The sequence below is a fragment of the Ictalurus punctatus genome, chromosome 27 (assembly GCF_001660625.3).
Source record: "Ictalurus punctatus breed USDA103 chromosome 27, Coco_2.0, whole genome shotgun sequence".
NCBI lineage: Eukaryota > Metazoa > Chordata > Actinopteri > Siluriformes > Ictaluridae > Ictalurus > Ictalurus punctatus.
In genome coordinates this window covers 18,622,501-18,632,500 of record NC_030442.2, presented here as the reverse complement: position 1 = coordinate 18,632,500, position 10,000 = coordinate 18,622,501, and the positions used below count along the sequence as shown (strand labels likewise).

Sequence of the window (10,000 nt, the reverse complement as noted above, 5' to 3'; positions counted from 1 at the left end):
ACCCAGTGTCCTCTATTGTCATTGCTTCACATGTATTACAGACCTTTTAACAATAGATAGTGTTACAATTCAGCTTTACAGGACCATTTCTAAAGTTAGGAGGTGTGGCCTAACGGTAGGAGGCACCTTTAGTCCACACTTCTTAACTTTTCAAATGGTCCTGTAAAGCTGAATTGTGACACTTTGGTTAATTATGGGTTAGGGGTGTAAGTTAGGATCATTTTTGATGATGATGATGATGATGAAAAACCTCGAAAGAACAACTGAAGAACCGTTTTCTCTTCTTTTCTATTCTGTTATCTTTTCTTTTCTCTTCTTTTCTATTCTGTTATCTTTTCTTTTCTCTTCTTTGCTCTTCTATTCACATGTAGAACTCATTGAAGGTTCCATGTAGAACCCACTGACGGTGTGTTGTGTTGTGTTGTCATAAAGTTGGACAAAAACCATTAGAGAACACCTGAAGAACCCTGAAGAACACCTGAAGAACCCTGAAGAACCCACTGTCCTGTATTTTCACAAAACAGCTTTACGGACATGTTTGTGAAGTTAGGAGGCGTGGCCTAATCTTTTGAAGTTGTATGAGTTGTATGTTAGATTTGGGAATTGGATAAATAAAGCTTGAATAATAAGAAATAAATAAAGCTTTTACGCATTTGATGTGACATTTTTATTTATGAATCTGTATTTTGGGAAACTGGTATTCATGCTTTGCACCTCGTGAAACCGGTGGCTACGAGCTTCCTTTACTTCTGAGCACCATTAGCTTCGTACCTTTAGTCCAAATCTAACAAACAGACTCTGAAGATATCTTGGCTGATCGATTGCATTTGATGTAGCTTTTTATTTTTGGCTGTACTTTTGTTTTATGTGAAGAGGTACTTGTGAGCTGAATGGAGTTTGGAACGTTGCTGGAATTTTCTTTTCCAACTCCGTCCCATGGTGGTCGTATCCATCTGTTCCATCCACCCATCCGTCCATGCAGCACATTCCTGAATACATCCAGAGACGAAGTCTCTCACGAAGAAAAAATAAAACCTCCCACACACACACACACACACACACACACACACACACACGCAAACACACAGTGGTGTCCAGTTCATGAGAAAGGATAATCCAGGGATAAAATGTCTTCTTCTTTCCCGAGCTGCTGCCAGTTTTATAGCCGAGCCACGCAGGCGTACCGCGTCAGCTGTTATCAGCCCGTCATTATGGATGCTGACAGAGTGGTACGCGGGGGAGGGGGGAGAGGGTGGTGGAGGGCGGTGGAGTCGGTGGTGAGGCGAGAGACGAGACGTCTGAAGAGTTAGGGCCCTATTTTCCCGCTCCCTCGCTCGATGCACCTTATTTGGAGCATATTTACGGCTCTGGAGATTCGTTTGGGTTTGGCTTTTTTTTTTTTTTATTCCCTTCACCTGCATTTCATGCTCACTAACGTCCCTCCGTTCCTCTAAAACCCCTCTCTCTGATTTACGGCCGTGGCGTGCCGTGATTAGGGCATGCATTAGGTTGAGAAAGAGAGAAAACGAAGCAGCCGGGAGGCCGGGATGGCTCTCCATGCTGGAGCTGGAGGTTATTAGCGACTCAGTGAATGGGAAAATCTCTCCAAGTCCATTTCTCTCTCTCTCTCTCTTCCTCTCTCTCTATAGCTGTAGCATCCAAGCAGGAGGTGATGAAAGAGCATCAAGCCAACACTTCAGCTGCTTAATTAGTGTAGCATGACATGGCTATCTTCATATGAGGAAAAGAAAACGATGCCATTGAGGAAGGATCATTGCACCAGTAAACACATGGCAGATGTCAGGTCCATAACTGTGATCGCTTCTCGCTTTTTTAAATTAGCATTCTGTTTAGATGGAGGGGAAAAACAGCAATTTCTGTGTGTGTGTGTGTGTGTGTGTGTGTGCGTGCGCATGTGTGTGCGTGCGCATGTGTGTGTGTGTGTATGAGAGAGAGTGCGTGACAAAATCTCATACCTCCAGCTACTAGATCACGCGGGACGGATGTGTGTGACTTGGGAAATGGCTTGCCGGGAGAACACTGGCGCTGCAATGTCTAATTAAATAAGAGCAAATGGGCTTACAACCTCTGTCGCTTAATTAGTCCCGGCTACACCGCTACAGAACGAATTAATACATTCCAATTTCAGCCAAAGTCAATTAAACTTTGATTGTGATCCCGAAACACTCTACACTCCGTCACTGAAAATGTTCTCAATCTTTTTTTTTTTTCTCCACAGGAACAAACTGAGACTCGGCGCCTGGGATGAACCTCAGCGTGGGTGGACATATTAAGTGAACCACCACTTCGTCCACTTCAAATAAACCCGATTTCCTTCCCAAGAACCGAAACGTCCAAGATTTAGGACGAAAAAAAAAAAAAAGAGACTCTGAGTAGGACGTCGGCGAGAGCAGACAGGATGTGGGACGGTTTCAGAGTTCAGGTGTTCTTCTTGTGTTTAATAGCGATGTTATGGATTACGGCGGCGTCTCGAGTCCCTCAGGAACACGGACATCGCCGCCATCTCGCTTCCTACAGACACCGAGAGAGACGAAAGGATGGACACGTGCTCCATCGCTCCAAACGAGGATGGGTTTGGAATCAGTTCTTCGTCATTGAGGAGTACACGGGACCCGATCCTGTCCTCGTAGGCCGGGTAAGAGACCGCACGTACCGTGAGATCTGTTTATTTTATTTTACATTCAAACTAAGTTCTTTAACGAGGGTTCTGTAAATACACTTCTAGCTTTCCAGAGACAGCTTTTCATGATGTACGTTTAAGGATCCAACACGGAACTAGGGACAGAACAAAGAGCCTTTTGGGAATAGGCAGAATTTATTTTCTATCTGATCTTGGATGGTAAAATGTTTTCAAAGCTAGACCTTCAACTTGTAGAATCTTCCTCGGTTGGTATTTTTGCGGTGTTTTTTAGGAATCCATCATAACTCCTGACTGATGAAGAGAACCTGCAGTGTTCTGATGAAGAGAACCTGCAGTGTTCCTGTAATGTTCACTACTTGGCAATCCCGTTGGTCCAAGACATCTGTTTTTACATCTTACAGCTGTAACTTTCTTCGTTTTAAACTGTAAAACTAGCCGAATTTTATTGGTGCCGAATCCCGGATTGTTCCAGAAAGCGGAGAAGCTTTATTTTCCCCACACGTCTAACATTCTTGCATGGTTTGATGTTATTTTCACCTCCTTCATTGGGACACCACCCCATGATGATGGATGTTAAACCCAGTACTAGTGCTGGAAACAGGAGACTGGTCCACATCTCCACAGGATTAACATCCCAACCATTACATCATCACATGGTGGTGTCCTAATCAGGTCTATATAAACAATACCAACCACATGGGGCTTTTCACAGCAAACTGACAACGAGTAGACGTGAATTAGCTTTAACGTTGTAGCTTCATTAGATTGTTCACATTAGCAGTGTTTGTGATGAACAGGTACAGCTGTTGTTTCTGTAGGTTCCTCCTCAGAACATTGCTTCAGTCATATTTTTTTCCGAACCTCTGCATGTCTTAAAGCAAAGAAACAAGGGGTTATTTGAAGCTGACCTCATCGTCTGTTGGTTCCAGTCCAGAAGCATTTGTATGCTGGAACCAAACGGATTTATTTGAGATTTATTTGTCGTTGGAAAAAGGACTGAACATCGGTCACAAATTTAAACAATATTATGTGAACAAAAACCCCAAATAATCCCATCCAATAAGAGACGGACTATTATTCACAAACTCCAGCGGCTTTAGGTCAAGTCGTGACTCGTTTCCTCCTCTCTGTCTCTAGCTTCACTCCGATGTGGACTCAGGGGACGGTAACATCAAATACATCCTCTCAGGTGAAGGCGCCGGGACCATCTTCGTCATCGATGATAAGACGGGCAACATCCACGCAACGAAGACGCTGGACCGTGAAGAGCAAGCGGAGTACACGCTCACCGCACAGGCCGTGGCCCGAGACACCAACAAACCTCTGGAGCCTCCGTCCGAATTCATCGTCAAGGTCCAGGACATCAACGACAACCCGCCCGAGTTCCTGCACGGACCGTACTACGCTCGCGTGGCTGAGATGTCCAACGTCGGTGAGTTCGAATTTCTCGCCTCATTTTTTACCACCGAGTTGAGACGAGGAAAAAAGAAATGACAGCTCCGTTTCCTCATGCATTATTCAAACGCAGCTGAAATCTGACCAGGAGAAAGTGAGCCTGAAGTTGTTGTTGTTGTTGGTGTTGTTGTGCTGCACAAGCTTGTCTACGCATGTGTGTGTGTGTGTGTGTGTGTCTGTTTGTTTATTTTTAACACTCTCTCCTTGCACAATACATCATCCCTAATGTGGCTGTGTCCGGAGGTAATGAGCTGTTACCCCACCGCACCACACCACACACAGGGGGCAGTTTGGTTCGGGTCAGATTCAGACACGCTGCTCGTTAGGGAATTACACTCCTTGTTGATTATTTTGATAATTATCAATAATCTGTGATCCTGGAACAGAGACTGCCGACTACAGACGGCTTGGATTTGTCTCATTTGTCCGAGTTTTTAGTTCAGGAACTGTTTTATTTCACCGGTTATCAAAAACCGATAAACCTTCCCTCGGCCGCTGCTTATTATCGAACGGCTTGTTGTTTAAGACCGGTGAGACAAATCTAATGTTTATCCGTGTGGGAAATTCTCCTCTAAAAGCTCTCCGTGGAGACGGATTGTTTTTTTCTGTCGCATTATCACTACATGTGACCTCGAGATAAGAGTTAGGAGTAAAACCTTAACTTACACCGCAGCAGTTTACCAACAATTACAAAGAATGACACTTTTTATGCATTTATAATTACATTTAATCTTGTAGAGCGTTCTCTGTCCAGAAAACAGCTTTACTTCTGACTGACACTGGAGACTCCTTCCATTAACCTTATATAAATGCACTTCTCATCATGGGAAACTTCACCATGTGAACGATTACGCAGGTTTTTGTACGGGTCGCTAGATCATCCGGAGCCGCGGGTAAAGAATGCTAGCTAGCTGACATGAACTCCCTCGCTACCTCTTTTAGCCTTACGCTCCTTCATTGGAGTTTAAAATGAGAACTGGAATTAAATGATATAAAAATTTGTTAAGTGATTTTTATAATAATATTTAAAACTTCTCTGTGTCGGGAATCTTTAGTGAATTCTTGCGGATTATGTTCTAGCGTTAGAGAAACCTGACAGAACCTGCAGTCTCGTGTGTTTCCAGCTCCATGTGGATTTATTGAATGATATTTCTGCAGCGTTTTGTGTCGGTGTTATTTGTTGTAAATACTGCTGTGATGATGTGATGATGGCGTTTGGTTCTGATCCTCTGCAGGTACGTCGGTGATTCAGGTCACGGCTACAGACGCAGACGATCCGACGTACGGAAACAGCGCTCGGCTCGTCTACAGCATCCTGCAGGGACAGCCGTACTTCTCTGTGGAACCGCACACAGGTACAGACCAAATTCTGCTGATCACCTCCCGAGGGTTCAGGGTCGTGCGTTTTACAATAAATAAATAAATAAATAAAACTATTGCTACATTAAGTAAAAAGTTTTTATGAAATGAAAAAGGTCGGGAAATTGAAATCAGATCAGATTTAACGGTACAGTTAAAAACGGTCCTGGGATTTGAACCCACAACGGTTCGGCTCGGTTCTGAAGCGACTCAGGTTTCCTCACAAAGCATTGATGATTTATTCCTGATTCATTTTCTTAAGAGCGGATTTTGAGCTCAGATCCGTCCTTAATGCCATATTTATGTGTGTGTGTGTGTGTGTGTGTGTGTGTGTGTGTGTTCTCTGCAGGGATTATCCGCACTGCACTGCCCAACATGGACCGAGAGGCTAAGCAGGAGTATGATGTGGTGATTCAGGCGAAGGACATGGGGGGTCACATGGGCGGACTCTCGGGGACGACGCAGGTGAAAATCACGCTAACGGACGTCAACGACAATCCGCCCAAATTCGCACAAGGTCAGTGTTTCCTAAACACCTCACAGGCCCTGATTTAAAATGTGTGTGTGTGAGAGAGAGAGAGAGAGAGAGAGAGAGAGAGAGAGAGAGAGCTGTGTCAAACTGCACACTAAGCACAGAGATGTTATCTTTCTTTTTGTTGCTGAAATCTCTTCTATAAATCTGCCTGAGGTTTCGGTCACAGAGTCACAGAGTTCCAAAAATCAGCACAAAACCCTGTGTGTGTGTGTGTGTGTGTGTGTGTTGAAGACATTCCCACAGTCATTTCCTGCTGCAATAAGATCAGACTCTAAAACACCTGAAATAACACGGCTGTTAGCATGAGCGCTGCGCGGATCCCACAGTTTACAGGAACATTTCAGACGCACGTGAAGTATATTTCTGTAGAAATGTTCCAGTTTGAAATCGTATTTCCTTCTTAACACAGAGCTATTTTGCAGTGGTCTGAAAGTGTTTGTGTCGAAGCGGTATCTGAGGTTGCGCTGTGATAACCCGCCGCACGTTAGCTTCCTTTACAAAACCACAAACGGATGAACTTCACACATCGAGCGACTGTTTTGAACTTTTGTGGCTTTTAGTATGAACCCGTTCACCTTAAGGTAAGATCGTGCGCTCCAAAACGATGACAAAGTTCGCATTTAGAGGATATACAAGTCTTTAAAATCTACACTCTCTCTCTACCGCCGATACGGATCAACAGTTTTGATGACATCATCCTGCACTTCAGCTTCTCATCAGGTTTTCTGTCCAATCAAACGCTCTGTTGAATCTGGTGTCCCGCCCACAACGTTATAAAAATCCACGGTACAAACTGTCAAGTACGCCTTAGCCCTGGCTGTGAGGTAAGCTAAAAGCTACTGGCTATTTAAAAAGGAGGAGGAGCTACTCGATATGTCCCGCCTTGACTTCCTGTTTCAGTGGAAATTACGTCAACACATCGAATAACGCTGCGTGTTTCATGGTGCTTCACTGGGACTTTAAGTACTTCATGAAGAATTGGGTCTTTAGTTGTTCGGACACCTAGGGGAAGTTCATTCCACCACCTACAGTAGGTTCCAGAACAGATGAGAGCCTTGATGCAGGTCTTCCTTGTACCCTGGGATGGTGGGACCAGTCTTGGGACCAGTGGGACGGTTGGACCAGTGCTGGAGGATCGAAGGGAGCGTGGAGCAGTGCAGGATGTGATAAGGGCTTTGAGGTAAGTGGAGCGAGTGTAGCGTAGCAGCGCGGTGGTGTAGGAGAACTTCGGAAGGTCGATGATAAGTCGAACAGCTACATTCTGGATCAGCTGCAGAGGTTGACTGGTGCTCGGAGGCAGAACTGCCAGGAGCGAGGTGCAGTAGTCCAGTCTCGAAGACCTAACCAGCACCTGAGTGACTGTGTGGATAGAAACGGACGAATCCTTCAGATGTTGTGAAGGAGAAATCATCATGAGCGTGTCAGATTAGCGATGCGAGAGGAAAAGGGCAGTTGATTGTTACCCCAAGGGCACGTGAAGTGACCGAAGGTGAGATCAGAGAGGTTTCCATGGAGATCACAGCATCCTGACATGGGGATGAACAGCAGTTCAGTTCCAGCCGCCGTCGATGATGAGATGTCTGAAGGTCATTTTGAGATCTGAGCAGAGACGTGAGCGTCTGGAGGAGAGGAGGGGAGGATGAGAGGATGAGTTGAGTGTCCTTCACATAGCACCGGTAGGAGAACGCACGTGAGGATATGACCTCACCAAGAGATCGAGTAGATCTCACACGGCTTTATACTTATTATGTTAATTAGCGTTTCTATAGCAACAGCTCATCCATAGGGATTTGTACGGCGGCATTACCGCTTAAAACTGGTTAAAATAGTGATAACTTCTTTCTGTAAGGAGGAACATTTATGTCCATACATAGATATGTACCGTTTCTAGAAGGCGTCTCCAGTGTCACAGGTAAAGTCTCCAGAGGCGTTCACGCTTTGCGGTTCCTCTGTGACAAACCTCACCCCCCTTAAATCCCCCTCCCCCTCCCCCTCCCCCCACACTGACAATCTGCAGATATTTCTTTCCCTTATTAACTTCCATAAAGGGACAGGAACGACTTTATAGGAGAATAATCAGCTTCTGAGTAGTAGCAGTAACTCGGCTTCATATGACAGAAATGAAATTATATTATCTAAATTATTTATTTATTTTTATTACAGATAAAAAGGAAAATAAATTCCTGACACTGGACTCAGGTGTGAGCTGGAATGGAAATCCTTTAATTAGCTTATCATCGTAGCTTTGGAGAAACCGTTCAGAAGCTGCAGGCTGAAAAGGCGGTGTGGTTTGAGCTTTATTTTATTATTTCATTTATTTTCTTTTTCTTTTACTCTTTTCTTCACTCGAGCCTTTTTTCCTCCCCTCAAGCTTTCTTGCCTGTGTAGGAGTTATTTTTATAAAAGCAGTCGAAGCCTTTGGCTTTGGAGAGACAGCGAGGAGAGCCATATGGTCCCTCTGCTCTGGCCTAGCCTCAGGCAGGTGTGTGTTTTACACACACACACACACACACACACACACACACACACACACACACACACTCTCTCTTGATCACTCATACACACACACACTCGGTGTCTTGAGGCTCGCAGGTGCCCGGCAGCTGAGCAATGCCTCCACAGGTAGTGTTTATGTGTCAGTTCTCTTTTCTTCTCAGCAGTGACTCATGAACAGAGTTAACACTTTTCTTCTGTTCGGGGAAACAAAAAGATGACTTTTAATTTTTTACTAAAGTTGCTTAAAAGAGGTCTCACGAACAAAACTTTGTATTCTTGGTTCCAACATTAAACAATAGATCATTTCCTCCAGATGATCGTGTGCACCGAGTACACTTCACCTAGCGTAAAAGACTTAACAGCTACGTGCTAGCTAGACAAATCCTTAGCCTTAGTCGTCATCTAGCCTGCGTCCATGTTTCACGTTGTTAGCAACGGTGTTGTCATGATTTTAGCCAACGTTAGATTCCTTGTATCCAAGCAATCCTGCCCTGAATTACCCCCCGGTCACGCCCACCGGCCTTCCTGAACCTTCCACATCCTGCCAATCATCTGCACTCGCATCCTGGAGTCCTGGCTGGGATTCGAACCAGCAACTACCGGAGCTTTATGACTTTATAACACGACTTTATAACGTGTAATGGAAGAGGAGATGCAGATTCTCTCGGTAACAGTTATGAGAGCACCATGAACCAACACACACACACACACACACACACACACACACACACACACACACACCCACCCCTATCCTCACACGCACAGTGACCTGTGTGCTTTCTGTTTCACACGTTCAGCTTATCTAAATATTATTACAAATGCAGGCTTAAGGAGGCATGTATTTATAGAACTTTGTTAGTTAGCACTAATAGATATTTCATACACAGTTCTCATATCCAGAAGCTTTATTCCACACATTTGAGCTAATAAAGAACTCAGAACAGAAGAAGTGTTGGTATATAAGCAGCTGATTTTATATAATTAGCCATAGCATCTTCAGTTCTCATCTTTCACTCTTTATTTCTCTCTGTGGTCGAATCCCACCCTCGGGTTTTTATTCAGTTTTATCAGAAGGGAACGGGGTTAGACGGCAGTGAGGTAAGAGAATCAACATCAGGAGGAACGCGTATAAACACCGGGAGTCTTTAGAAACCTCTGCAATTATTAAGAGATGAGAGCAAAAGCAACACTTTACATTCGAGTGTCATAAAAGTCCTAAACCATCCGAACCTTCGTGTCAGCAGGTCACGGGGTCGTTACCCTCACCCCCTGAATCCACCGCTCCTGTATCCTACACACTGTTTCCAATCAGACCTGCAGCACTTACATCCTCAAAGCCCAGCTGGGGTTTAAACCGGTGACCTCCTAACGCAGGGAGCAAACTCATCCGGCTCATCCGACTGAGCCACAGTCTCACACACAGGGCAATAGTTTTGTGTTCTCGGTCTCAGAGCACAGGGTCGCCACGGTAACGCAAAGAACTGGCGTAATAA

General features: G+C 44.7%; 1 protein-coding gene across 1 annotated transcript in view; it reads left to right on the top strand.

Moving 5' to 3' along the window:
- cdh11 (cadherin 11, type 2, OB-cadherin (osteoblast)) overlaps nucleotides 1-10,000 on the top strand; it is a 93,998-nt gene that overhangs the window by 57,957 nt on the left and 26,041 nt on the right. Inside the window, exons 2-5 of the mRNA XM_017459151.3 lie at nucleotides 2,240-2,656; nucleotides 3,800-4,094; nucleotides 5,353-5,472; nucleotides 5,826-5,993. Coding sequence (XP_017314640.1) covers nucleotides 2,420-2,656; nucleotides 3,800-4,094; nucleotides 5,353-5,472; nucleotides 5,826-5,993 — 820 coding nt within the window. The 5' untranslated portion in view covers nucleotides 2,240-2,419. The remainder of the gene's footprint in view (nucleotides 1-2,239; nucleotides 2,657-3,799; nucleotides 4,095-5,352; nucleotides 5,473-5,825; nucleotides 5,994-10,000) is intronic.